The sequence below is a fragment of the Stigmatopora nigra genome, chromosome 4 (assembly GCF_051989575.1).
Source record: "Stigmatopora nigra isolate UIUO_SnigA chromosome 4, RoL_Snig_1.1, whole genome shotgun sequence".
NCBI classification, from domain to species: domain Eukaryota; kingdom Metazoa; phylum Chordata; class Actinopteri; order Syngnathiformes; family Syngnathidae; genus Stigmatopora; species Stigmatopora nigra.
In genome coordinates this window covers 10,901,767-10,928,268 of record NC_135511.1, presented here as the reverse complement: position 1 = coordinate 10,928,268, position 26,502 = coordinate 10,901,767, and the positions used below count along the sequence as shown (strand labels likewise).

Sequence of the window (26,502 nt, the reverse complement as noted above, 5' to 3'; positions counted from 1 at the left end):
CCCTCTCTCTCATTCTCTGGGGCAAATTACAGTCACTCCGAAGAAAGGCATAGAGGCGGGGTATATAAGAGGAGGGGTATTGTCCTAAAAAGAAAGACACTCCTTTATTGTTAGTCAAGCTGCACATGAGGATCAGGGGGATGGGAAGGTCGGCGCCCCTTTTTATGCACCCTAACTCATGGTGTACCTGTCGGGGACTAGATGCACAAGACTCTAACCTCAAGAGACGTACCCTAGTCTGACAATACACGATTGCATACAATTGACTGTAATACTACGCAAACTAGTAAAGCAACAAAAATGAGCAGAGTAAATCGAGCACGTCCAATTCCCATGTGGCACATTAAAACTGTCTCACCCTTAAAAGACATTCAGATTTACCATGAGCGAACATGAAAGGTTTAACCATAAGTAAATACATTTGGAAAAAAAGCAGGGTTTTGGAATGGTCAGCAGGGCAAACCGGATTTTCTGTCAAGACCGGCCTTTCAACTTCATTTAAAGACAGTAGTGAGAATACTAATTATACCTTTAGTTATGCAGGAAAAAAACATGTTTTTGTATTTGGATTTTTATTTCAAATTTAAAAGGGTAAAGGTGTAAATTGTCTTCAAATTCTGATATGACCCACATGTGAGATGCAGAAGCTTAAAATAAGCCACTAACTAGATTTAAATATGTTAGGAGTTTATCGTAAACAAGTCTGTGGTGAAAAATAAGGGCTCGTGGGTAGGAAAAAAAATAGTTGCCTTTGATTATATTTCGGGTTGATTTAGACATATTAAGCTCTCAAATTTGTGCATAGCAAAGTGACAAATAGACTACACGAGGACATAGAGAACTCAGTTAACCGAAAAATTTACACTGCTAAGATTATAATACAAAACAGTGAATCAATATATTTGAGATAGAGGGTAATTCATTGTGCAATCCCTCAGGGCAAAAGAAAGAAAATACATTTGGCCCTTGACATGATCCAAAATAAGTTCTGCAAACATATCTGCCAGTACACAGTATAATATTCGAATTGCAAACTTCTAAAATGTACAGAATTAAATGCACCACACACACACACTTCTGAAATATATGAAATAAAAGAAAAGCTCAAATAAAAACTTCATTTAGACATTTTAGCAAAATTGCACAATGTTGGAGCAGCAGCTTTTAGTTTCTTTGGGTGAATTTCAGACTCAACAAAGACACAAAAATATTTCAGTCTACCAAAATAAAATTCTAAAGCAATAAGATGTGAATGCACACTCTTTCTTTTATAAATTGTGCTTGAGCAAGTCAATACATGTGATTCTTTTTCTTTTTCAACTAAACTTCTGTTCATAATAACAAAATTATTTTTTCTTTAAATGTATAGTTAGCTGTGTGAATGATATTATGATATTAATGAAAGTGCATGGTAAGGAATATTAGACACGTGCAACACCGAACAGGATAAATCACTAAGTCGACATTTAGCCAACATTGTGTAATGCCTGAAACTTTGAGTGGCGTGACTGACAGTCACCTGACCACGAGAGATACAACTGTCACGGGCAGTAAGGCATTCTGGAGGAGGATTTTACTACCTCTGTTGATGATCCCTTGTATTTCCATTTCCAGGTCCCAATGGCGTTTATTGAGAAAAAATCTAATTACTGTTGATGCTGTTCCAATGCTACATCCAATTTGTCATAAATTTCCTTCAGCAACAACAGAGCAGCGTCCTCAGATTCCCTAATAGAGAAACAATACAAAATTAACAATCTTACCGAAAAAGAAAGGATTAAAAAGGAAGTTTGAATAGAAGCATCCTCACCAATAGCAAAGATGAGATTGAATGGCAAACAAATATTCATTGAAGCTTTCTATGGGTTTTTCCTGAAGCACAAAGTCGATGCGTCGCCCTGCGTTTAACATTCCCATTTTGATTTCTGCTTGCTCTGCCTGTGGTTCCTCTGTAGATTGTAGCGAGTCCACCTCTTCATTTTCGCCTGCAGGGACAACAGATTCATTTATTCGATGTAAAATCTTTTCAGTCACGACAATCAAGACAAAGGAAGTGGAATGGATTACAATTAGTTTCATTGATATTAGATTTGAGTCTTTTAGTCCTGTTTCCAAAGCACTGTCATGTTAATATCATCTGTCCTGGTCCTATACAATAAGTAATTATTACTGTGTAATTTAACTTGAACTATGATTTAAGTAGCCCGAAAAAACAGAATCTTTCAGGAAATTTCAAATTTCTATTCATAACTAGCCAAGTTGAAATGAACACAACATGGTGTCCAATTTTCCCTGATAGCTGTGTTTCTGCCCTGGCTTACCTTGGAGGGGATGTCTATGAAGGGCCCTGGGCCACTCCAATATTTTAGTCCAAAAGTCACCACTTTTTTCCTCCCTCTGAGCAGAGGCACAAACTGCAGCCAAAGCGGTGGTTCACACAAAAGTGCAAAAGGGCATGGGAAGCAGGTGTTAGAGACAAATAGGGAGAATGGTGGCAAGCAGAGGGTCAGGAGTATGAAGACAAGGGGGTTAGACACATGCACAAACACACATACTACTGCATAGTTGACATATTTATCTACCACAGCAGAAGCCAGGGAATTGGTGCAATTTTATTTTTTATTTTTCCCCCAATTTGTAGCCCTATATTTGTCTGTAGACCTGAAACAGTAAGCACTGTGGCTAACATTTACTGGATCTATTGGAGAAAAAACAAATTCAAATAGTTAAGTAGATTTTGAAAAGAGTAGTATGGGATGTAGTGGCACTAATTATCGTGGGCTCTGCTACGTTAAACAACTTACAAAATCCTAAAATCTACCTTGTGTCTCCTTAAGAATTTCCTCTGTTATAGTTTCTCCTTCAACTGGGGGCAGTGCTGCAACTGGTAGTCTGGAAAGGGACTGCCAAGCCGTCCGTAATGATCCCAGAAAATTATTCTTCAAATCAATACTCATGCGGGTCAAACTGTCCTTCAGTTCTGAGGAAAAAAAGATATATTAGCTTTAAGATTTTAGAAGAAAAGATCATGCTATGACAGTGCTTTTACAAGAAAAACAAGAAATCCTCACCCAAATGCATCCTTTTACGTCCTTTATGGTGTGGAATTAGCATGGGTTCAAGGTCAACATCTGTAATAATCATGGGTTCAATCCGGTAAGCAACAGGATCAAACTGCGCAAGAAAAGAAAATGTATGAGGTTATTTTGAGATTTAATTGAAAAGTCAGACATCCATTAGACCAGGGGTCAACAACTCTGGGCCTCAAGGACACCTATCCAGTCAGACCCCAGGCATTAGACCAGTTAAGCGGTATATAAAAACGCTGTTTTCAAGAAATGTATGAATATGTGCTGTTGCGCACCGGGTGATAGATGTTATAAAAGCCCTTGCAGGTCGGGAAGCTGTAGTTGAGATCGATGCGTTTAAGTCCACGGACAGTTAGGAACATCCCAATAGGCGATCCAAAAGCAAAAAAAGTCTGTGGCTGAAACGCTAGCTGCGGGTAATCCACGGATACCTGCAGAGAGAAAAGACTTAATCATTCATGTTCAAATTGCTAAAAGACAACTAGTCTTCTGTCAAACACTGCAGACCCATTAAACAAATATTGGTGCAATAATGTAGAAATCCTATCCAAAACCTACATACAACTTCAAAAAAAAAAAAATAATAATAAAAGGAATGAGAGCATGCAAAGAGAAAAGCTAGCCATTCATGCAAGGCTGAATGAGAACAGAAATTGAAGGTGAGCTTATGTTTCAAAGTCTGTTATAACCAATGAAATAATATTGATCATAAGAAACTTTACCAGGGGTCACCGACCATTTAAAAAAGAGCTTCTTCTCGGGCTTACTCATACAAATATATGTCAATATGTAAGCTTTTATTTTTAAATCACCTACTTTGAAATGGTCGATTCACCAACATTTCTAATCAATACACCTAATCACTGTGGAGCTATTTCTTGAAGACGTCGATCTTTGGGGGAGCTAGCTTATATAATTGGGTTTTATTTTGGTGACCCCTGGAGCATACTGTGTTTGGAAGGATGTGGACACCACTTGAGACAAACCTGTCCCTTGGCTATGCCTCCATTGGTCTATCCAGGCAAGCAGGCAGGAAAGAAGCAGGAGGGTGATGCATGAAGGCTTGAAGCAAATCTACCCATTTCCATGCATGCATGCGTGGTACCTGTCCGATGCCCATGTTGAAATATTCATAATCTACAGCGCTGGTGATGGACTGTGCTCGGAGAAACTGGCCCTTTTCGACATCTCCTTGAGGCTGGTTACCATTGTCTCCCTTTTGGAGGGAACCTTGCCGCTCTAGGCTCAGATGTCCTGCTTTGGAATCCTAATTAAACATTAAAACAAATATTTAGTCCATCATTTAAAACAAACTAAAACAAATTATTTTCACAATATATTTTCGAAATAAAATAAAAAAAACAACCACTCAAACCTGACATAAATAATAATTCATAACCTAAAAAATTCACTGTATATGTGTCTAACCTCTGGTAAACATTTTTTCCTGACATATTTCAGAATCTTCTTCCGGGGCCCAAGAGGAATTCCTAAATCCTTGAGATCATCTTCTTGGCAAAGACCCTAAAAAAATGTAAAAAAAAAAAAAAAACTTATGTTTTAAAAGTCAAAATAATGATTATAGAATGTAAGATTTTGCCCATTTGCCTGTGTGTGTTACCAGTGATTCAAGATCCAGGTTTTCTGCCTTTAATGTGCCTGCATATTGCTGCAGGCCCAGTCGGGCAAGAGTCTGCTCTAGAAGTGTATCAGGTTCCAGATGACATGGGTCCACTGACAGCGCCTTAAGCATAGACCTCTTTTAAAATCTCTTTTCAGTGAAGTTATTAACAAAGTAACCATTGCGTGTGCACGCAATTATACCTCTTCTCTTGCTGATTCCGGACCAGTTCGTTGGTTGGTTAGCATGTCAAATAGGATCAAAGAACCTGTTGAAAAACGAGAAATGAGTGTCTTTGCGCAAAATGGTTAGACCAAGAATAATATCGGTCTCTTACCAAGGCTATGACCCACAACAGAAATCTCTCCCTTGAACTTGGGGTGTCTTTCTTTAAAAAGTGTGTGTAGTCTGTTGATCTCTGAAGCGACTGTGTCCACTATGGTCTGGCAATAGGTAGGACTATTATAGAAAAACAAGTCTAGTAGGGTATCGTTGGTGAAATGCCTTAATCTGCTGATGCTGGGCAGAGTGATCCGATGAATATCTCTGTAAGTAAGAAAAAAAAAAGAATTGAATTAGTAACAGGTTCAAACAGAGACCAAATAGGTTTCTTATTATGTTCATACTCAGTTCTTCCTTAAACTTACTCATCCACACCAGTGGCATCTCCATGTAAAGCTTTATGCCAATTCACGGGGAGAAACTCCACCCTTCCCACCTTTCCCTCAAGTTGAGCAGTCTTATAATGAGAAGCCAACAAGGACAGTGACACACTCCGAAAGTCATTCACTGAAAAGGGAACATAGGACTAGGAATTATAAATCTATCTCTGCACTGTTGGAAACACAAACGACAAATAGAATCTCTTACCACACTGTATGATGGATCTGAACCGCAAATCACAAGCAGGACCAATGCCATGGACCATAAATACAAGGTGGTCCACGTTTTCTGGTTCACCTTCAAATAAACAGAAAATGAAATTCCCCCAAACCTTCATAAATTAAGAATTATTCTAATAAATGAACTAGTGTGAAAATGCTACACAATCAATTAAGAAAAACAATTGTACCATCAGGTATATCTGCAGGAATGTTATGGACTCCACGTTTTACTGTTCTAGGACGTGTATTTTCAGACGGGGATGAGATCCAGTCTTCCTGCAATCCTATTGGTGTGTAGTGCATTATCATCTGAAAAGGGGTAAGAAGAAGAAGACATTTAATGGAATACATATGTATTGAGGATAACCGTATTGGTGCAGTTTTCACCTTGGGATTATGTAAAATAACCGTTTCTCCTGTAGGAAAATCTAGCTTCCTTTTCCACTCATCCAAAGTAACTGCGATCATATAGGCATCCTGGGAAGTTAGAACAGGTTGGCTGCTCTTATTGAAGAACGGATGATATTTCAAACAGTTCCGTGCTGTGAAAATAGACTACCTCCAGACTGTTGCTTAAATCTTCAGGGTATGGTATGAACCTCATGTCTTTATCTCCCTTGTGGAACCACGTGCAGCGCCGAACTTCAAAAGGGGCTTGTTCCCAGTATACGGCATAGCACTTCCTCTCCTTCACATGTACATCGTAGCGTTCACCCTCCACAGCCACCACCACCTCCGCATCGCCTGCTGATAACGCATACAAAACTAAACTTTAGACCAGAGGTGACAAAATCATGGAATGCAGTCCACTTTCTTTAGCAAATAGAATTTGCAATTCTAGTATATGTTTATGCTTAGTTATTGAGTGTTTACCTGCATTGTTGGCATTCTCTAATTTTTCTGAATCTTCTCTGCTATAAGGGAGCCAGATTATCTTGTCATCGCTCCGTTTGTAGAAGAACCAGTGAGGCTGCACTTTTTGGTAAGGCTCCATGTCGAGCGTCTCAAAGGACGAACTGGAACCGGGAGAGGCTTCATCCACTGGTGGCAAGACCTGTAGACAATGGCCCAAATGGACAATATTAAGGAAAAAAAGTAAACAAATGCTATTATCAAATGTTGGATCTGATTTAACTTCAATAATTAAAAAAGTACAAGCTCATTACGGTGTGTTCCATTATGATACTGTTCAAGAGGAAAATTTAGAGCATCTGCCAAAGTAGAGAACAACAGACAGGGATGGATGAGTCCTCTTCTGTCCTTGTCTTTCACCCTCTTCTTGGTCAGACAGACAAAGCTCTGTTTTACTCTGCCCTCTTCTAATCCACTTTTCCCCTCGTTGTATGGGCGACACAAGTACAGCTTCCAAGCAAACCGCTTTCCATTGAATCTTACACATTTGAGCCAACACTGCTTGACACGCAATTACACTAGTGCCAAGTAGGAAACAAGTCACGAGGGTGTTGAAACTCCAGAAAAGAAATAACTTGGAATTTCTCTACACCACGTGTTATTAAAGGTACAGTTGCTAAATATGGGACAGTAGCTTCAAATCCCTACCAATAACTAACACTGTGTCAAACAATACAGAAGAACAATATGTGATTACCAAGTACAGTCAAAGTATTTCCTTTGCTGGAAATAAGGGCAGTGTCTTCATTATGCTGCGCTGTCACGCAGCGGGTAAAGAATGTAGCAGCTATTTTTGTCCATTAGGACAGTAGCACAAACCAACTCTGGCACTAAATAAGAATTATTGAGCACTGAGCTTGATGAACACTTTGAGGGGTGTGAGCTGTATGTAACAAAGCAGAGTCAATAAATTACTTTCAGTCATGCCTGGCACAGCTTTGGAGTTTTGCAGAGAGGCGCATTGTTCCATACATTATATATCAAGTGCTTCGGACTGTGTTACGCTTTTCTCAGTCACTGGTAGCTCAGTAGGGGAGAGAGGTGCCATGTCACTTGATTGCAACTATTGTGCGTGGGTTTCGTTGCTAGTTTACATTACAGGATTTAATAGACAAATAGACGTGGAGGAAATTACTTTGACAGCAATGTGATTCTCATTTCTTAATCCAAGTATTGTGCAATGATGCACCAGTAACTGTGTGAAATGTCTCAGTTGGAGGGGTGACAAAAGTAAATCCATTACAGTGCAAAACAGTGCAGAAGGAATCTTCACATAAGCATATTTTTCATATGAGATGGACGGTTGTGTTAAAACCAATTGCAATAACATTTACCACGAGGTAATAAACCCTTAATCTTGGAACTGTGAGGTGACTTGCCTGTCAGTATTATGAGTTTGATTATAAAACAATTATAATTCATTCATTCATTTTCTGAACCGCTTATCCTCACAAGGGTTATGGGGGTGCTGGATCCTACGCCACCTGACTTTGGACACCCAGTCGGGGGACACTCTGAATCGGTGGCCAGCCAATCACAGGGCACAATGAGAGAAAAAAGCATTCACAGCTAGGGGCAATTTAGATTGTTCAACTAGCCTACCCTGCATGTTTTTGGGTTGTGGGAGGAAACCAGAGTACCTGGAGAAAACCCACACTAGCCCGGGGAGAACATGCAAACTCCAGACAGTGAGGACTGACCTGGGATCAAACCCTCAACCCCAGAACTTTGAGGCTGACGCATTAACCACCCGTAGTACGTTCAATTTGAGAGAAGAGTGTTCAGCTGTTGAATAGCACATACGTGTTGACAACCAGATGCCAGCCCCTCCCATTCCTATGCGAACCCTAAACCGCACTCATTATAGGTGGCATCAAAACAAAGGTCTTACCTGGTCCACATGTGTGTGATCTGTAGCCACAATACTGGGCAGCTTCTGTTGGTGGTCCTTGTTTTTTGCAGAGGGGGAAGCTTGAGATAAAGCCTCTTGGTCACCAGAATTGAGGGACATTAGCTCAACCTTATCCCAACCTGCTGACGTTACTGAGGAAATGGGCAGCACAATAACAATGTCAAGTTTGAAGTAAACAAAGTTGTTCACGTTGACAGGAGATGTCACTATATAATCACAATGGTAGGATACAGGACAAGCTTTATGTAACGTGATCTATTTTAAAGTGACATTTTAAAAACATATTGGAATTAATGGTTGTGTCCACTTTCGCAAGATGTTGTGTACAGGCTAGCAGGCTTTAGGTTGTAAGAAGGAACACGGATTAATCGTCTTATTATCCGATCTCTTTTTTACATGAGCACGACAGAAAATATGGACTTAAACTCACCAACGACCTCCAAAATGTTGATCTGGGGTTCCGATTTCGTTTATTTCTATCACCGACTCTTAGCTACATTAGCCAAGGACGGTCTACTGTCAAATGGTGTTACATTCAAGTACGGTTAAGACGTTCAGACTTAATACGACTCTTGAACCGGCAATAAAGACATTGTTTTCAGAAATTCTTCCTTAATTGATTTTGTATATACATTTTAGTAACATATATTCCCTGTAAACAAATCAGAGAAACATATATTATAAATTCGTTACAGTGATGTTTGCATTTACGAACAGCAATCGAAGGCACCACTGCATTGGCCACCTAATGATACGATGACGTCACGAGTTTGCTGACGTTTTCTGACTTCACGGTGAGTACAAATGTGCTGTTTACAATGTATTTCATCATTTTGGTGCCCATTCTTTCTTATTTGATGTACATTTTTAAAAATACACATGGCATTCTGCAAGATTTGGGGAAACTTTACTGGCGACATAGATCCTTATGTCCTTAACTTCTCGGCCGTCCATCTGCAAAGTATTCCATGTTACTTTCACGGAATTCTGACCCAATTTAAAACAGATCCTGTTGGTCTTGTTTTGTGTAAAAGCGTAAATGACAATAATTCCCAATGTGTGAGTAACCACACTACAAAGAATTGGCGCACCCATTTGTAGGGGAAAACAAGCATAGTAGTAGTAGTAGTTCATGTAAATATGACTCCACTTAGTATGTCATATACTGCACGTCACCTTAACAAAACTAACTGGGTACTGTACTATAGTATGTGGAAATAAATGATTAACGGGTTGACTGAGATGTCATTTTTACTATGCAAAATATGCACTTCATTTCACTCTCATAAGTTTATAGGGAGTGAAATATGCCAGGGGTAGGAAGAGTGAGCACAGATAGAATGCAAAGACACACCCAATTTTACAAAGTGTGGGAGACATGCAGAGTGGACTGACTGTGTGGAGCAACAAGAGGGTGGGGCTTTTTTCCCTTCTTTTTTCTTTTTTTAACTGAGTGAACAGATAAGTCGAGTTTGCAGAACTGAAGGGGCAGAAGCCAGAGTCCTCCACTGTCATTTACTTTCACTCTGTTTCCTTTAAAAGGCACCCAGCTGCACATTTTCAGATACACTCTGCATTGCATTCCAGCCTGACGCAAGACCGGCAGTTCCAGGCCAGTGGATCCAAAATATTCAAGGGGAAGAAAAGGCAATCAACACGCAAACATGAAGGACAAAGTGAGGAAAGGAGCAGCAAGAAGAGGACAAGCCAAAAGCAATGGTGAGAAAGCCAAACATGCTTTTACTTTTCTTCTTTTTTATCATTGGGGCCTCCCTGTTTGAGAGTTGAGAGGGGGTGGGTGGGACGGACATTAAACACTATTCTGCTGCTTTGAGTGTGTCTGCTTTTTTAGTTTTCATAGTGCAAATAGTCACAGAGATAAAACCTGATATCCAAGAATAAGGGAGTCTTCATTCTCGTACGAATTTCTTACCTTTGCCACTCCCCTTAGACAGGACGGAGTGGTTACGGTTGAATGTGTGCTGGCCTGTCTGCAGGTGAGCGTGCCCCAGGGCCCTTACCTTCCTAATATATGTGGTTACAATTTTCAACAGCTAAAGTCACAACAAAAAACATCACAAAATGATGCAAAGTGACCTTTCCCTTAATAGTCTTTAGCTCTTTATATTGCAATGCAAGGTTTTGCTAATTTTAAAAAAAGGCATAAAAATGTGTGTATATCATTAACTTTTAATCATTTATAGATAATAATTGTTTGATTTAAAATGCACTACAGAACAGAAATAATAGAAATACACTGGCAATGGACATTAAAATATATTTTTGCATAGTATTTGACTGTTTTCCATAGACAAAGCTTCCATCCGTCAGGACTGGCCGATAATGTTAATTGTGCATAAATACAACAACAAAAAAATTGAAAAATAAATTATCAATAAATAAATAACTAGTCCAAGTGAGAGCAGCAGAGTGGAGCATCTTTTAATACCAATGACGGTGCTTGATGTCCAATAGATTTTAACTTTGTGTCAGTCCAGATGGATTGGACGTCAAGGACAGACAATGAGTCAATTGAGTGCCATATAGAATGGTAAAAACATTTAGTCAGTGCACAAAAATAAACTTGTCAACTATGCAGGTTGCTGCAGTAGTAAGTCACCTCCAGTCGAGAAGAGGCTAGTGGCTGAGTGCCAGAAAAGAGGAGGAAACTTCCTTCGGCCAATTGTGAAGGGAGAAGCTGCTCTTTGGGTGATTTCCAATGGTGGGCTCCCACGCTGACAGCAAGGGTTTTATTGTAAAACGGCCACATTCCTCCCAAATGAGTGTGTGAAGTTCGTGGAGAAGGTGTAGTACGACGCAGGCACATTCATGAATGCCTCACTGCAAGGCTAAAGCTGTGTTAGTTTATGTGTTTTAGCACTTTGCAGTCTCCGCATGCCACTACAGGGTGTGGTTGTCCCCTCAACTCCTCATGACATGAAGGCTATTAGGCAAATTCAACAGGTTCAGTCACAATGTAGGTTGTGCATGCTAGGTCCTGCTCTGTGCATGGGATATGTCTAAAGAGTGAAGATGCACACTGACTTTTATTTCACCCAAAAATGTGCTCGCTCCTTCTCAAATGTCATTTATTACTCATTCATTTGTTCATGGACTTAACTCTTCAACCCCTACAAGCATACAGTGTACAAAATGCAATTTTTACTTTGTAGTCCTCAGGAAATTAGTTTTTCATTTCACTTTTTTTTATGGATCAACCCATTTGTGCCCCAAGTTCTCATTTTTTTTAAATAAGTTGACAGGGGGCACTCGGAAATGATTTTTAAAGGCTGAATACCTTTGTCAAAGTTGCCCACAGGCATGAAATTGGAATAAGTAGCATAAGCACCTTTCATAATTTTTATTTCGGGTCAAAAATCACAGTTATACTCAGTCGGGCAAAATGGGTTGACACTACTAGGTTTCACTTGTCTTTTAGTATCAGAGAGTTGAAATTATTTACTGTAATTTTTGTACTATCAGCTTGGATGTTTAGCGCCATTAATATGAGCAAATGAGTTAACAAGAGACCCAAAAATGCTCCTAAATTAGTCATTAAAATTGAACCACCAGAGAAGAAAGCATCACCCAAACCATTTCTCCAGAAAGTGCTTTTTCTATTTTGTTCATTAATTTTCTCCACTCAATCATATCAATTCATTCCAATGGTCAGAATATATCAATATGAAGACAGATGTGCTTCTCTGATTGCTCTTGCCAAACAGATGTCAGCCTGACACTTGGTAAAGATGCTCCTGCTACCAAGCATGAAGATGACTCATCATTCCCCGTTAAGATCCAGGGAGCTGGAGTGGAGCCGTTTGAGTTTCAGGTACATAAATAACTGGCCTGTATCCAATGTTAAGAGAGTTGACATTCATTGGCCATAACATTAAATCTGTGACTGTCCATTGCTATCCATTTTGTGTGCAAAGATTTGTGGATTTTGGCTGGTTCAAGATGCGCTAACGACTTTGTTCTCACGAGATGAAGTCGCCCCACGCTCCAACCTGTACTTGACTTTTGCTGGTACACCTCTGGACCCCCTTGTTGGATTACAAACCGTGAAGGGACTGAAACCTGGAGCTATCCTACGCCTGGTTGAAGGTATACAACTAATTTCTACTGACTGGTTTTTTCAAATCATATACTAACTGGTGTGAATATATGCATTTTGAGTTTTGAAATTGTAATTAGCCAGTAAAGTATAATATCAATTACAGTTACTGTAGAACTACAACTACTACAATGCTAACTGAATACAACTTAAAAATCCTCAGAAATAAATGTAGTAGGGGCCTAAACGTTTTAATTTCCCTAATTCAAATATTTACTCATTTACTTCACTTAGTTGTTAGTGTCATAAAGGATAATGCGACTTTCACCTTAACATTGCTTGTCTTTCCAGAGCCTTTTACTGCCCGCTCAGCGAGACATCACTTGGCTCGGGTCCTCGATATTTTGAGGGCGTCCGGACCTCAGGACGCATTGAGAGAAGGACGTTCACCCAGCTTACTGGACACACTTACAAATGTACCAGGTGGGAGTGCATCCTTTAAGGGTGATGAATGTTCAGTATAGAGAATTGCATTGCAATGACACACCTCTAAAATAGCAATTATGATCATAGTAATAGTCCTTTGTGTTCCAGAAACATCTTTACCGAATATAAAGAACCAGAAACGCTCTGCAAGCAACCCAAAATCTGAAGCGGTCAACAATGATGGTGCACCCCCTGATTACCTCCTGCCTGGTTCCTCTGACAGGCCCTTGATGGCCTTACTACCACATAGTTCCCAACCAGAAGTAATAGATACTATACCGATACATTCAGTCTGATTGCAAAATTTTATAAATCAGTTAACGTTTTGAATATTGATGCTATCAGGTCCCGACCTACCTTCGGGATTTGTCTCTTAGCTTTTGGGACCCTCCTCCGGGAAACAGGAAGTTACAAGGAGACTTTATGTACATTACTGTAGTGACAACGGAGGGACAAAGTTTTGAGATCACATCTTGTCCGAAAGGTTTCTTTGTTAACAGGTATACATAGTATACATCCACCCAGATCTTTTCCCTGCCCTTTTTGATAATGTTTTTTAAATTGATCTCTTTTTATCTCAATTCATCCATCTCAGATCTACGCCAGAGGTTTTTGATCCCCGTCCTTCCCAATCATCCACAGTGTGCCACTGCTTCACTGAACTGCTCTCTTATATTAGCCCAGCCTTCAAACAAGCTTTTACTAAAAGCAGGTAAAACTACTTCAGCATTTGACAAAAGCAATGTACTATATAAAAGGATACTCAAATAGAGAGGACACATTTTGTATTTTGTCCTAAATGTAATAGTTTCTGAAATAACACATGACACAGGGCATTGATGAAACAGTTACGTGAAATCAACAATCAAAGCACTATTATCAAAAGGCATCAATTCATGCTTAGCGGAATTATAATTTGTGCATGCGGTGTCCAAACTAATGTTACAAGCAAATCAGTTTTGACTAACAGTTTTTTCATTGTGTGTTTCTTTTAAGGCATCAGATATCTCAAATGGACATGATGCCCACTCCTTACCAAAAAGTGTGTTGGCTTGGCCCCCCCTGTTCAACCCGCACTCACAAAAACACTTTCAGCAGGCTGGGGCTAGATGATCAACCAGCAAACCAGGTGATTTCTAATATTGCTAATTCTTGAATCCCAACAACATGCCAATGACAATGACACAGAAACCTGAATTTTTAACTATTACAGACTCCAGATTGGAATGAGGAACTGCAAGTTGCCAGAGATCGTCCGCAAACATGCTTGGAGGAGAGACTGCAGAGGGAGCGAGCTCTTCTACAGGTAACCTACAGCAATAACATCAAATCAACTGCAATTTTTGCATCATTAGAATTTCTTATCTTAACGCATTGGCACTCTTTTCCCAGGTCAACAGTGCATTTGTGAGGACCGTGTCCCAGGGTGCAGAAACTGTGGTGGAAGGCTTTGCCGAGCCAGTCAATGGCAATCCGGAGGATCCAGCTTTCCTCTTTGGTGGCCTATTCATGAGTCGGGGGGCAGCGAGTAATGTGTTTGGTGGGGAGAGGGGTCGCAGGTAAGTGAACAACGAAATGTGACAAAACATCCTTTTTAAACTGGCTTTGTACTCGAAGGTGATTTGATTCAATATTTTGAAAACATGGTCTAAATTGCAGGGCTGCTCAAAGATTGGAGCTTAAAGGGGTGCAGATGTACAGTGATTTGCAGGGACTGCAAGGGTTGCACACTCTACCCACGGCCATTGTGGACTACAGGGGAGTGCGCCTATCAGCTCAAGGTTTAGCACCTGGATTGGAAGGCACAGAGCAGGAAGAGGGAAAGGCCCCAGTCTCTAGGTATGGCCTTTTCCTTACAGTTGACATTATCTCAGGCTTAGACGTCTCACGTTCTCTTTTATTCAATGAATATTGAATGTATCTTTGTTTCAGGGGCTTGATGTATGGAGTAAACGCTGGTGTGCAGGAGTCCCCCCATCGCAGACGCATACTGGAACTCTTGGCTCATTCTGCCAAAGCTCTTTCTCTGCAGAGACATGTTGTTTTAGCGCCCAATGGCCACCGGGTATCACTGTTCACATCAGTGGATGCGCAGGGACTACTGGGGGCAGACGGGCGATTCTACATACTGGATGTGTTCAGGACTTTGCCGGCTGATGCCAACTACTGTCCAGAGACGAGCTGTAACGGAACCGATGAGACCAACACTGCTGTGCGTGAAAGCTGGCCGCAGAATTATCAGAAAGATTTTGGCCTTCCAAAGAGTTTTCCTCACAGCCTATGTCGACTGAGGCCAGAATTGATGCAAAGTTTTATTGATCACAAGTGAGTTCAACCTGATTTCCTTCAGAATGTTAGCTATTTTTCTCATTGCGATATTTATGCTTATTTTAGACACACCCAGTTTACACAGCTTGTCAGGGAGAAGTTGGATAATAACGGAGGCTTTGAAGAGTGTGCGACAGCTTGTAAGAAGTGCCACTGATTTAATAATGGGTGTTTATTGTGTAAAAGTTGGCATCACTTACGTACAGATTTCTGTTTGCAGGTGACGCTCGCGCCAGTGAGGCCGTACGGGCTGCTTGTCGAGAAGTGGGTTCTCTTAGTGAAATCATCTTTGAGATGCGATTTTGCCCCAACGTCTTCTCTCCAGGTACAAAGAGAAAAATTGGTCTAAGAAAAAAATCAACTCAGGCATAATACCACAGGTTTTTTTCCCCTGTTTTGTACTTTCAGGAGTATCATTCCCCGTCAATGAAAGTGAATCTCTTCAGATCCATGAAAAAATACTGCGTGAAGCTGCAGCTTTCATTATAACTCACCAGATACCGGCTTTTGTATGTACAGTCATTTTGAATATGTAATGTGTGAATCTTCATTGTTCAATGGTAGCCATATGATTGCAAAAAAAAACTGTTGCAGTTGGAGCACTGTCTACAAACCAATGAAACCCCAATGGATGGCGTTTCTTTAAAAGAAGCACTACACGAAAGGGGCATCAATTTACGGTATCTGGGCCATGTGATCAAAACTATCAACCACTCAAAACATAAAGACCGCCTGAGATATATAACGGTGGGTTGAGCAAACTAAAATGACTTAAACTCACCACAACACAATTTATCATTCATCTTTCCTAAATGTACTAGTTCAAATTCTTTCTTTTTTCAATAGAGACTTGTCATGGGTGAAATTTTAATGCGTTCCACAAGGCGAGTCTTCAACAGTTTTCTCCAGGTACATTCCATTTTTTGGAATGGGTGTTTTGTGTATTTGCACATTCTTGTTGCATCATTTAATATATACCTCCAGCATTTATATTTACTCTATGCAGGGATTGGATATGCCTTCTCTAGCTACAGCGGTCAGTCACTTCTTGTGCTGCCTACTGGTCCCTCACTTCACAGCCGCCGCGGTGGGAGAGGACACGAAAAAGAAGTCAAGACGTCGTGGTAGAGGCCTCGGGGCCTCCGAGTGCACGAGCTGGAACACGCTCACGGCAACCGAGTTGTGGAACCTGGTCTGCCAGGATGCCTTTGAAACGTACAGCCTCTCTGACGGCTTTGGGTAAGACCCTACTGAAGCTTTTTGTTTGAGCTGTCTTAATCTGTTTATAATGCAAAGCCTGTTGTCAGTCTTAAAACAACTGCCGTTTTTCTTTCACAGCACTGGTCTGAACCAACTGGTTGACCGCTACAGGCTTCAGAAAATCTCCCTACTCAGAGAGTTTTGTTTAAAGACTGGCGTACAGGTATGAAAAATGCACTGGTAAGAAATGCCTTGTTTGTGAATATCTTATATTGGACAGCTGTAGTTGTCATAATCAACTCTGTAGTCTTAATTCATATATAATGTGGACGCCTATAAATGTGATGACTGAAAGAAATCCATTTTTAAGTTTTGATGGATAAAAATATCATGTTGGTTTTGTGTCCAATGAAAACAACCTCAGTTTACTTAATCCTAAAAAAAAAAATCTAGTCATTTGTTCATTTGTGTTTGTTCTGTGTCCACACCAGCTGAGATTGAGGGACTACTTATTTGACAGCCATAGTAAACCTCCCATTGGACCAGATGACATAATCAACATCTTCCCGATGGTCAAACACATCCAAATGCCCACTTCAGATGCTTCTAAAGCATTTCAAGCTGCACAGAACTACCTTCAGAAAGGTGAGGCAGTCAACCTTGGTACTAAATTGTTTTGTTTGAAGTCCAATCCTTTAACCTCATTTTTTATGTAATGGTAGGTTTGATGGATCAGGCCTATGAACATTTAAGAGATGCTACTTATCTGTTTGGGAGAGTATGTGATGATCTCCATCCTGAGGCGTGTTACTGCCACAGCCTGCTGGCCAAGCTGGCATATCTGCAGGGGAAAGCTGCTGAGGTACATTGGGTAGTATTCTGATGACAATACATATGACCTTTCATTTGGTTTAAAAAGCTTTTTTTGACGAGGTATTTGTTGTGTACTGTACTGTATTGTACTGAGTGCATGAAAACATAAATGTAATGTATTGCAAGGGGGGAAAATCCTCAATGGGAAAATAGCTGCATTATTGTTGTTATTAGCCGGACCATTGGTAGCTATGTTATATGTAACCACATGGGAGATCATTTAATTTTAAACCTTTTTGTTCCAAAGGCCCGCAGTGTCCAACTGAGAGCAGTAGTCATCAGTGAAAGAGTCCTTGGGTTTGACCACCCCAACACGATCCACCAATATGTAAATAACAAACATTTGTTTTTCTTCAACCTATTTTTATTGTTGTAAAATCAAGAAAATATCAAATGTATTCATGTTTTTTCAGACACAAGGTTCTACCATAAGCTCGAAATGTATATATTTTTATGGTTATGTTTATTTAGGCACTTTTAGCTGTATATGCTTGCGCCGGAGGTGAGAACAACCTTGGCCAGAAGTGTCTTCTCAGAGCACGTCTGCTTCTGCTTACCATCCATGGAGAGGACCACCCGTACATTGCCAGGCTAGATGTAGGTTAAGAAAAATGGTATTATTATTAACAAAGAAGTATTCCAATTATTCCCAGCATTGTTTTTCTTTCAGAGTTGTCTTGGCTTGCTGTCAACAGGCGATCAAGCGGGCAAGTACTTAAAAAATGCCCTCAGGCTCAATACTTCCTTCTTTGGCCCTACCAATCTGCACACCGCCCTTACGTAAGGCGTTGTTTTCCCCATTCCTTCTCGAACTGCTTGGCCCAAATTCCAACTTTTTGTTTTCCTTTCCTGTGTAGTCAGCATTTGGTGTCCCAGTGGCTGTGCAGCAAAGGAGACTACCGAAGTGCCATGAATCACGAAAAAGAGGCCTTCACTGCTTTTACCTCATTGGTCAGCATCATTTTCTTAGGGAACACAATCAGAATGAGTCAGATTGAATGTTATATCTTTTCTTCTCCGCAGTTTGATGAGGAGCATCCCCAGACACGATGCAGCAAAGAGTTTTTGTGCACAATAACCAAGCAGGCAGTGCAAGTAGAACGTTCTATTCGACAGGCTGGAGCAAAATCTAAGCAAGTGGAGGTAAGAAGCAATTTCTTAAAAATTTTACCTGCTTCTGTTAACCACTTTGCGGGTTCTTCTTTTTTAGTGCCTGACTCCTACAAGTGAGACTATTCTTGAACAAATGGTTTTGGTCACGGGGATAAGAAAAATTGCTATCAGGTAAATACTGTGATAAAAAGTTAGAAAAGCTGATTGTAACATTGCTGCTGGCACAAAGCTCATATATGCCAATTATTAGCCTACTAATATTACTACTACTACTCTTACCACTGTTCTCTATTCAATTATGCTTATTTCAATAGTGACAGGTTCAAGGAATACAAGCAGAAACATAGGGAAATCAAGGCAGCCGTGACAAAGGAGCTGATGAGCAATGCAGCCAAGGAGCTCTCTGAAATTATGAATGGACAACACGAGCCAGTTCAAGGAATAGAGTGTACCAATCATGTTCCGAAAGAAGAAACCTCAGCTCTGGTGGAAACCAGTGAGACACAGCTATTGGAGAAAACCCCAGTTGAGACTTTGAGCCCAGCCAATGGTCACGTAGTGGAAAAAATAGAAGTGGATGCAAGTGAGGAAGAGCACAGCCCTAGTGTAGTTTTGAATGCAGAAGACACATTGGAGGATTCTGCTGATGGTGCCTCAAGTTCAGTTGAGACTTTGAGCTCAGCCAATGGTCACGAAGTGGAGAAAATAGAAGTGGATGCAAGTGAGGAAGAGCACGGCCCTAGTGTAGTTTTGAATGCTGAAGACACATTGGAGGATTCTGCTGATGGTGATTCAAGTTCAGGAAATGTGCTCGAGGGTTCTGAAGAAGTGCAACGGCCTGACGAGACAAAATCGGATGAGGTTAAAGGGACCCCCGAGAGTAAGGGGACTTGGGCAGATGTTGTTTCAACCAGGACCATAGCTGGCGAAACAGGGAGCGATCATGTGGAGACTATCCCTGTTAATGGAACAGATCAAGTTTGAAAACCTCAGACATAAGAAATGAGTGTAGCAACCCACTGTAAGATAAAATGAGACATGCTGTTTCTACCTGTTCATGCTGTGTCCACCTCTACTTTCCCTTTAACAATAAACTTTTTACCAATGTGCTTTCTCCTTTTTGGCTTGCTTTTATTATCACGTGCACGTTTATAAGAAAAATCAATCATTTATCATCATCTAATGAGTGGGCCACGGCTCCAGCTAACCTGAGAAATTGAGGACAGGCATGAACTTAATGCCCAATTGGTGGAATGAACCAAACTCCACAATACACAGTTTAATTCTGCCAAAACGAGTTGCTTTGTTTTGACAGAAACTTTGTGATCAAACGTTAAATTACTGGTGGCAAGTTACACCCTCTTTTGTCCAACACCTGTCAAGCAAAACAGGTGTACAGAGGAGCCACACCTATTTGTACTATCCTTGAAACACTACTAGATCATGCCAAGAAATTTGTAACTGAAATATTAACTGTCAATACTTGCATTTAGAAGTCACAATTAAAAATTAAACATCTCAGAGGTTTTTTTGTTTTGCCAAGGTCGTTGCTGATCCATTTTTGCTGCCTATATCTCATTGATGGTTAAAATGCAGAGTAAATATCACTACCAACCAATATATAATTTAAAAAAAAACTGATTCATTATTTATTATATTATACTCCAATTTATTGGACAGATGTATTAAAATAACAATACTCCAGTTTATTGGACAAATGTATTAAAATAACAATGGTACAAATTATGCTGTTTAAATCCTAATAATAATACATTTATATACATATGTGACACTTGCTCAAAAGATGCTTTACAATGAATTACAAATGAATAACCAAAAATGTAATTCACTCATCAATTGATCAAATTAAATGAATTTAAAAAATCACGTATTTTCTTCATTCCGAAATTCTCTTTGTACAATCTCCAAATCGGAGCAATGCTGATATTGTGGTTCCAGTGGCGCTGTCCAGGTAGACTGGTTGAGAGAGTTTATTTTGCTGGAATTAAAGCTAATGAGCGCAGTGTCGCTGAAGACATCAGTCAAAAGAGATGGGCATTTTAGTTCCCTCTCCTCACACATATTCACTGCTCGGCTGATGTAGCTGTAGTCTCGCTTGAATTCTCTCTCAATCATTCTGTCGGTAGGAAAAAAAATAAATGTAATGAATTTATAACATAACCACATTACTTCCACTCCAATACATGTTGTACAAACCTCTCCCTCATGCTACTGAAACTGTTTCCAATTATAACCACGTGCGGCAGACATTTTGGACTCCAGTTCTTCCACAGGAGGTTGTTGTACAAGGCTTTCCCGCAATGTATGAGATAATAGAGTGTAGGTTTGGTTGCCAGTCGTTTCCCTTCCTATACATAACATGATGAAAAACTTTATTAAAAAAGAAAATATAGATAATGATGTGTTCTTATGCATACTCACCTCATTGTCTGTGAGTACTGTCAAACCCAACTCTCGGAGTACATCTTTTTCTCCATCGGAAAAAGCAGGGTCATAAACAAGACAGTCTTTTAATGGAATCTGCAAGACAAAAATACAAATTAGCATATTTGATTAAGATATAGTATCTTCTTCATATCATAAATGTTCACCTTTGTAGCATCCAGGAGAAGGAGCAGTATGGCGAGCTGGTACCGAGCAGACACACAGTTGGAAAAGCTGCCCAAACCATAACACACACACTCAAGTGGACAAATATCGGCATCTAAATTTTCTTTCAGCTTGCCCATATTGACAATGGTGTCTTTTTTATTTAATGATGCGGCCAACAGCATCTGTTCTGGAGACAATAATAGTCATTTGCCTTCTGATAGAACAAATACTGAGACATAATGTCACCTGAATTGAAGGGACTGACCTTTCCATTCTTTCCAAAAGCATTCACATCTCATTTCAGCTCTGCAAGGAATGATGCAAAATTAGCACAGGAGTACAAATTTATTTCACTAAAAGTATTCTCTTTAGTTTGATTGAATATGACAAATCTTACACAATTTGGTTGATTCTTTTAACAGTTTTCCCAACATCCAGTGCTTCATTGCAGTGTGCTACAGAAATCTGTGCCGATTTCAAACTTCTTGGGGCTCCTTTTCGGCGACGTTGCACCTGCCACTCACCACATGGGTCTGACATCTTGGGGGTCAGCTTGGGGGGGTCTGATTATTATTATGTAGATATGATTTTAGTAAACACGTGACCATGATAGACCAGATAGAGTTGTAAACATTGTTTTAAAATGACATTGATATAATTAAATTGTTGTTATTTTCAGACAAGTGCAAGACTTTAAAGTTACGATAAATCTGTCATTTTCTGCAGATTTCAGATCTGAAGAAATAAATTGCAAATAGTGTCCACTTACACGCCTTTAGTTTCTTCGAAATGCTTGACGCGAGGGACTATTTTTATTAACACCAGTTTTCTACTTCCGGAGTAATGTATAACTAGGAATTAAGAAGATTAGTTGCATTACACATTGTATATTTGTAATTAAAATATAATTAAATTGAATGCTTTGTGTCTAATGTTTTGTCTTGATTAATTAAAGAAAGACATTTTTGCTATCAAAACAGTTGGAGAAAGCGGAAAGGCTGTTTCTATCGGACGTGTTCCCGAACGGAACGTCAAATTGCTAGCAAAGGTTAGCTTGGAGCCTTATTTACAGCTTCAGACAGAATATGATAATATAAACTCTGAAGAACAAGGTAATGTACTTGATGAGTTATAAATTGTTATTACGGTATGTTCATCGGTGGTAAATGTTTTTCACGTTGTACTTGTGATTTTTTTGTCATTAGAACTACCCAATGGCGTCTACCAATAGACTAAACATTTCAAATATTTATACATGTTATTTTCTTTATTTATACTATGATGGAAGTTCGTAGGGCATACTTGTAAAGTATCCGTATTGTTGAATCTCGTTTGTGATTTTTTTTTTTAGCCATCATTCGCTCCAGAATGTCGATGTCACATCTTTATGGACGGAAAGGACCAGAGGAGGAAGGTGTCGATATCGAAAAATTTGAGATCACTGATTGGGATTTGGCCAATGAGTTCAACCCAGACCGCCGCAGACACAGGCAGACCAAGGAGCAAATGACTTATGGCATTTGGGCACAAGGGGACTCTGATGAGGATGAGAGACCCAGTTTTGGGGGCAAGCGGTAAGTGGTAACTTCCTTTACATGTCAAGCCAAGCGAACCCATGCAACGTTATAAGAATACTAAATCAAGTATTGTTGTTTTTTTTCTAGAGCCAAAGACTATACTGCTCCAGTGAACTTTGTGAGTGCAGGAATAAGAAAAACTGCGGCTGACGAGAAACAGCAAAAAGATGAAGAGGAGGCTTCTGATAATTCTGATGATGACAGTCCTTCGATACCACCACAACCTCCTCGAGTGTCAACAACAAAAAAACTTCAGAAGGTAAATAATAGTTTTTAGTATCAGTGTTTATGTAATGCAGGATATATTCCCTATTAGTGTAATTTGTGGAACAACATTTTTTTTCAGGGCAATTTCCATGGAAACCAGTCTCAACGGTTTGCAGGGGGTATACAGTCTGGACAAGGAATTGGTTCCTGGGAGAAACACACCAAAGGAATTGGACAAAAACTGCTGCAGAAAATGGGCTATCAACCTGGAAGGGGCTTGGGAAAAAATGCACAAGGTCAGCAGAATTACTTACAAGGATGTCCTGATCACCTATTTGGGCACATCCAATTTCTGATCTCTTGACCAGATCAAGGACATCCCTCATACTTACATTTAAGTGTTGGGTGTTGACAATGTATAAAATTTCCCACATGAACATTTTAGGTATCATCAATCCTATTGAGGCAAAGGTTCGTAAAGGAAAGGGCGCTGTGGGTGCTTACGGCAATGAACGTACCCAACAGAGTCTTCAAGATTTTCCTTCAGTTGACACAGATGAAGAGGAGGAAAAGGTAACTTGAACACTTTCTAGTCATTTAATTCTATATTTTTAATACTGCCTGATGTTGAAAATTACCCGACCTTCTAAATCATCTGTCTGTTCAGGAGTTTCAGAAGGAACTAGGTCAGTGGCGTAAAGATCCGGCTGCCACTGGTTTAAAGAAGAAACCAAAGTACTCCTACAAAACTGTAGAGGAACTGAAAGCTAAGGGCAAAATTTCTGGGCACAGCTTTGGAGCATCTGCTGGAGAGCTGGCACAAGTCAAGGTAATTTCAGTGTCCTTTTTTAAAGAAACTGCTCAAGTAGCAATACTAGACTGTGGGAAATTAGTAAGTATCTCCCATGGAAATTGTGAAGTTAAATTAATTTGATTTATTGTCCTGTGTGTAGGTCATTGATATGACTGGAAGAGAGCAACGGGTATATTCCAGCTATAGTCAGATGTCCAACAAGCACAACATTCCAGAAGATGGTCCACCCAGTACGTCTGTGCATGATCAGAAGGGAACCGGCTTTGCCATTCCTGAACTTGAACATAACCTCCAACTTTTGATTGATCTTACGGAACAAGACATATTACAGGTACATTTGAACCAGTATACCAAAAACAACAATTCGAACTATTTTTAATCATTAACTATATATAATACACACTTTTAATAAAGATTTTTTTGAAAATATGTTTATCGCCCAGGCCTACGATACACTCACCAAGCTTAGTGGGCAATGATGAAAATTAAACTTAACAGCCTTAAATTATATATTTGCATCTTTTTTTGCCAATGAGTATACTTAGTTAATACTTTATGGATCTCTTTTTATTCATTCCGACCCATTTTTAGTCGGCTCGCCGTCTCCAGCATGAAAAAGATGTGGTTGTGTCACTGAGCCATGAATCCAATGAGCTACAGAGCAGACTAGAAGAAGAGCAAAATGCCATTAGCAGAATGGAAGCTGTGCTGGCTTTGGTGGAGCGCTTCCCGTCTGAAGAAACGGCACCAGGCGAAGGACCTACTTTGCAGGTTCGTTGGTTATTGTCTTTGGGCAAGCACGCAACTCTTTCAATACAACCAATCAATTTGCATTCTCTACAGGAGTGTGCTCGCATCTTTGAGACTTTGCAGACTGACTATTATGAAGAATACAAGACCATGGGTTTGGCTGACTTGGCAGTAGCTGTGGTTCATCCTTTACTCAAAGAAAAACTTTTCTCCTGGGATCCACTGAAGGTATGTTTTTCCTTTTGACTCCTTATAATGCAGATTTAATAGTTTTATTTTTTTACGTAGGACACTTCTTATTGCCTTGAAGAAGTTGGTAAGTGGAGAGCAATTCTTGAATCCAGAAACCTTCTCACTGGTGGGCAAGATTCAAACATGGACCCTTACCACAGGTAAGAGCAGGCACCATAAAAAGAGTCATGGATTTTGCATCAAACTCTTTTCCGCTCGTAAATCATTCCAGGCTGCTTTGGGAAGTATGGATCCCAGTTATGAGAACCTGCGTGTCTCGCTGGCAGCCTCGCATGGTCGAGGCAATGGTGGACTGCCTTGAACTGTGGTCTCCTCTTCTTCCACCTTGGATCTCAGGTCACCTCCTCGAGCAGCTTATTTTACCTCGACTGCAGCGAGAGGCAAGACAGATTTATGTTTATTCTAAAGAAAATCCCTCATTTTAAATTGGTTTTACTGTGAGTACGTATACCAACCTGAGAACCTGTTTTGGGAACACCAGGTCGATAGTTGGAACCCCTTAACGGACACTGTGCCCATTCACTCATGGATCCACCCTTGGCTACCTCTGCTCCAATCACGTCTTGAGCCTCTATACGCGCCCATTAGGAGCAAATTAGCTAATGCTTTGCAGCGGTGGCACCCCAGTGATGCTTCAGCACGCCTCATCCTCCAACCGTGGAAAGATGTTTTTAGCCCTGGCGCATGGGAGACTTTTATGGTGAAAAACATCATCCCTAAACTAGGTAATCTACTTTGTCCTTTTTTTATATCCTCTTGTGGTTTCTGTCATTGAAGTTTGATTGCATTTACCACCGCCTGACTTCCACAGCTCTGTGTCTGGAAGAGCTGGTTATCAATCCTCACCAGCAGCAAATGGAGCCATTTCACTGGGTGATAGACTGGGAGGGCATGCTATCCGCAAGTAGTCTAGTTTCACTGCTGGACAAAAACTTCTTTCCGAAATGGCTACAAGTATGAAAATCTTATCATCTAATTAAAAAATGATTCTGGATATATATATATATATAATTATATTTATTCTTGATAGGTCCTGTGTTCGTGGTTGAGCAACAGTCCTAATTATGAGGAAATCACCAAATGGTACCTCGGTTGGAAGACCATGTTCAGTGATTTCTTGTTGTCACAAACAATCATAAAAGATAAGTTCAACGAGGCGCTGAACATCATGAATCGTGCAGTATCATCAGGAATTGGTAGGTTTTGGGAAATGCGTAGAGACATTTCTTCCATGAACTAGGGTTAAAGTTGCGAGCTATACAAGATAACTTACTCCAACATGTTCTCTATGTAAACCCACAGGTGGATATATGCAACCCGGGGCAAGAGAGAACATTGCATATCTCACTCAGACAGAGAGAAGAAAAGACTTTCACTATGAAGCCATGCAAGAGCGCCGGGATGCTGAGAATGTCGCTCATAGGGTTGCCAGTACCAGTGTACCCACTAACTTTAAAGATCTCATCCAGACCAAGGCAGAGGAGAACAACATTGTGTTTATGCCCATTGTAGCTAAACGCCATGAGGGTAAACAGTTGTACACATTTGGGCGTATTGTCATCTTCATAGAAAGAGGAGTTGTATTTGTGCAAGGAGAAAAAACATGGGTGCCCACATCTTTGCAGAGTCTAATAGATATGGCAAAGTGAATGTGACTATTGGCCATTACAGTAAAAAAAAAGTTGTTGTATTTGGTGTCATTTCATAAAGTATTAGTGCTCAGCAATGTTTTACATTAATCTTGTAGAAATGCATATAAATTCTTTTTGTATAAACTTTCCTGACTTCATGTGTTATAACAGTCTGGCTATTTC

At 40.0% G+C, this 26,502-nt stretch overlaps 4 protein-coding genes across 7 annotated transcripts; 2 read left to right on the top strand and 2 right to left on the bottom strand.

The window, feature by feature from the left end:
• Positions 1-160: 160 nt before the first annotated feature.
• LOC144195239 (triacylglycerol hydrolase DDHD2-like) lies at positions 161-9,167 on the bottom strand. Of its 4 annotated transcripts, XM_077714730.1 has the most exons (20): positions 8,849-9,167; positions 8,398-8,549; positions 6,468-6,648; positions 6,154-6,341; positions 5,982-6,071; positions 5,783-5,903; positions 5,581-5,670; positions 5,358-5,499; positions 5,048-5,256; positions 4,914-4,978; positions 4,711-4,833; positions 4,518-4,613; positions 4,195-4,356; positions 4,076-4,102; positions 3,365-3,520; positions 3,072-3,174; positions 2,822-2,980; positions 2,322-2,414; positions 1,811-1,985; positions 161-1,728 (listed from the first exon to the last, which is right to left on the bottom strand). In XM_077714730.1, exons 2-20 carry the CDS (start codon positions 8,515-8,517, stop codon positions 1,647-1,649), a joined length of 2,382 nt encoding a protein of 793 aa, XP_077570856.1. In that variant the 5' UTR covers positions 8,518-8,549; positions 8,849-9,167; the 3' UTR covers positions 161-1,646. The 4 variants fall into 4 exon arrangements, with proteins under 4 accessions (XP_077570856.1, XP_077570857.1, XP_077570858.1 ...); XM_077714731.1 differs by lacking the exon at positions 4,076-4,102 and having other exon boundaries at positions 8,849-9,165; XM_077714732.1 differs by lacking the exon at positions 2,322-2,414 and having other exon boundaries at positions 8,849-9,164.
• Positions 8,577-19,459, top strand: LOC144195192 (clustered mitochondria protein homolog). Its single transcript, XM_077714642.1, has 30 exons — positions 8,577-8,640; positions 9,114-9,212; positions 10,006-10,137; positions 12,144-12,250; positions 12,354-12,525; positions 12,827-12,958; positions 13,070-13,224; positions 13,307-13,461; positions 13,557-13,673; positions 13,958-14,090; positions 14,175-14,267; positions 14,354-14,520; positions 14,621-14,800; positions 14,894-15,286; positions 15,356-15,429; positions 15,510-15,614; positions 15,698-15,798; positions 15,884-16,036; positions 16,136-16,198; positions 16,296-16,528; positions 16,628-16,712; positions 16,981-17,134; positions 17,212-17,351; positions 17,610-17,690; positions 17,834-17,959; positions 18,033-18,142; positions 18,220-18,313; positions 18,386-18,505; positions 18,573-18,646; positions 18,790-19,459. The coding sequence occupies exons 3-30, from the start codon at positions 10,083-10,085 to the stop codon at positions 19,457-19,459; spliced, it is 4,242 nt and encodes a 1,413-aa protein (XP_077570768.1). The 5' UTR covers positions 8,577-8,640; positions 9,114-9,212; positions 10,006-10,082.
• Positions 19,460-20,142: 683 nt separating this feature from the next.
• On the bottom strand, positions 20,143-21,884 carry LOC144195957 (SRR1-like protein). The gene is made up of 7 exons (XM_077715868.1): positions 21,858-21,884; positions 21,486-21,651; positions 21,354-21,394; positions 21,088-21,275; positions 20,918-21,016; positions 20,693-20,844; positions 20,143-20,612 (listed from the first exon to the last, which is right to left on the bottom strand). The coding sequence occupies exons 2-7, from the start codon at positions 21,626-21,628 to the stop codon at positions 20,360-20,362; spliced, it is 876 nt and encodes a 291-aa protein (XP_077571994.1). The 5' UTR covers positions 21,629-21,651; positions 21,858-21,884; the 3' UTR covers positions 20,143-20,359.
• Positions 21,885-21,988: 104 nt separating this feature from the next.
• Positions 21,989-26,467, top strand: LOC144195956 (tuftelin-interacting protein 11-like). Its single transcript, XM_077715867.1, has 15 exons — positions 21,989-22,200; positions 22,440-22,662; positions 22,753-22,924; positions 23,012-23,168; positions 23,318-23,445; positions 23,540-23,701; positions 23,826-24,017; positions 24,278-24,457; positions 24,530-24,664; positions 24,725-24,828; positions 24,900-25,068; positions 25,170-25,413; positions 25,500-25,642; positions 25,719-25,884; positions 25,991-26,467. The coding sequence occupies exons 2-15, from the start codon at positions 22,457-22,459 to the stop codon at positions 26,335-26,337; spliced, it is 2,505 nt and encodes an 834-aa protein (XP_077571993.1). The 5' UTR covers positions 21,989-22,200; positions 22,440-22,456; the 3' UTR covers positions 26,338-26,467.
• The last annotated feature ends 35 nt before the right edge of the window (positions 26,468-26,502 follow it).

Bases quoted from the DNA above. Each gene is read 5' to 3' on its own strand.
- LOC144195239 (XM_077714730.1), bottom strand. From the start codon at position 8,517: ATGTCCCTCAATTCTGGTGACCAAGAGGCTTTATCTCAAGCTTCCCCC. The intron at 6,072-6,153 runs GTAGTCTATTTT...CTAACTTCCCAG, and splicing joins ATTTAAGCAACAGTCTGGAG to GATGCCTATATGATCGCAGT. The intron at 5,904-5,981 runs GTGAAAACTGCA...ACCCCTTTTCAG, and splicing joins TTATTTTACATAATCCCAAG to ATGATAATGCACTACACACC.
- LOC144195192 (XM_077714642.1), top strand. From the start codon at position 10,083: ATGAAGGACAAAGTGAGGAAAGGAGCAGCAAGAAGAGGACAAGCCAAA. The intron at 14,268-14,353 runs GTAACCTACAGC...CTCTTTTCCCAG, and splicing joins GGGAGCGAGCTCTTCTACAG to GTCAACAGTGCATTTGTGAG. The intron at 16,713-16,980 runs GTATGAAAAATG...TGTCCACACCAG, and splicing joins GTTTAAAGACTGGCGTACAG to CTGAGATTGAGGGACTACTT.
- LOC144195957 (XM_077715868.1), bottom strand. From the start codon at position 21,628: ATGTCAGACCCATGTGGTGAGTGGCAGGTGCAACGTCGCCGAAAAGGA. The intron at 21,276-21,353 runs GTCAGTCCCTTC...TATTGTCTCCAG, and splicing joins CTTTTGGAAAGAATGGAAAG to AACAGATGCTGTTGGCCGCA. The intron at 20,613-20,692 runs GTTTGTACAACA...TCCTACCGACAG, and splicing joins TTCAGTAGCATGAGGGAGAG to AATGATTGAGAGAGAATTCA.
- LOC144195956 (XM_077715867.1), top strand. From the start codon at position 22,457: ATGTCGATGTCACATCTTTATGGACGGAAAGGACCAGAGGAGGAAGGT. The intron at 24,458-24,529 runs GTTCGTTGGTTA...CATTCTCTACAG, and splicing joins GCGAAGGACCTACTTTGCAG to GAGTGTGCTCGCATCTTTGA. The intron at 25,643-25,718 runs GTATGAAAATCT...TATTCTTGATAG, and splicing joins TCTTTCCGAAATGGCTACAA to GTCCTGTGTTCGTGGTTGAG.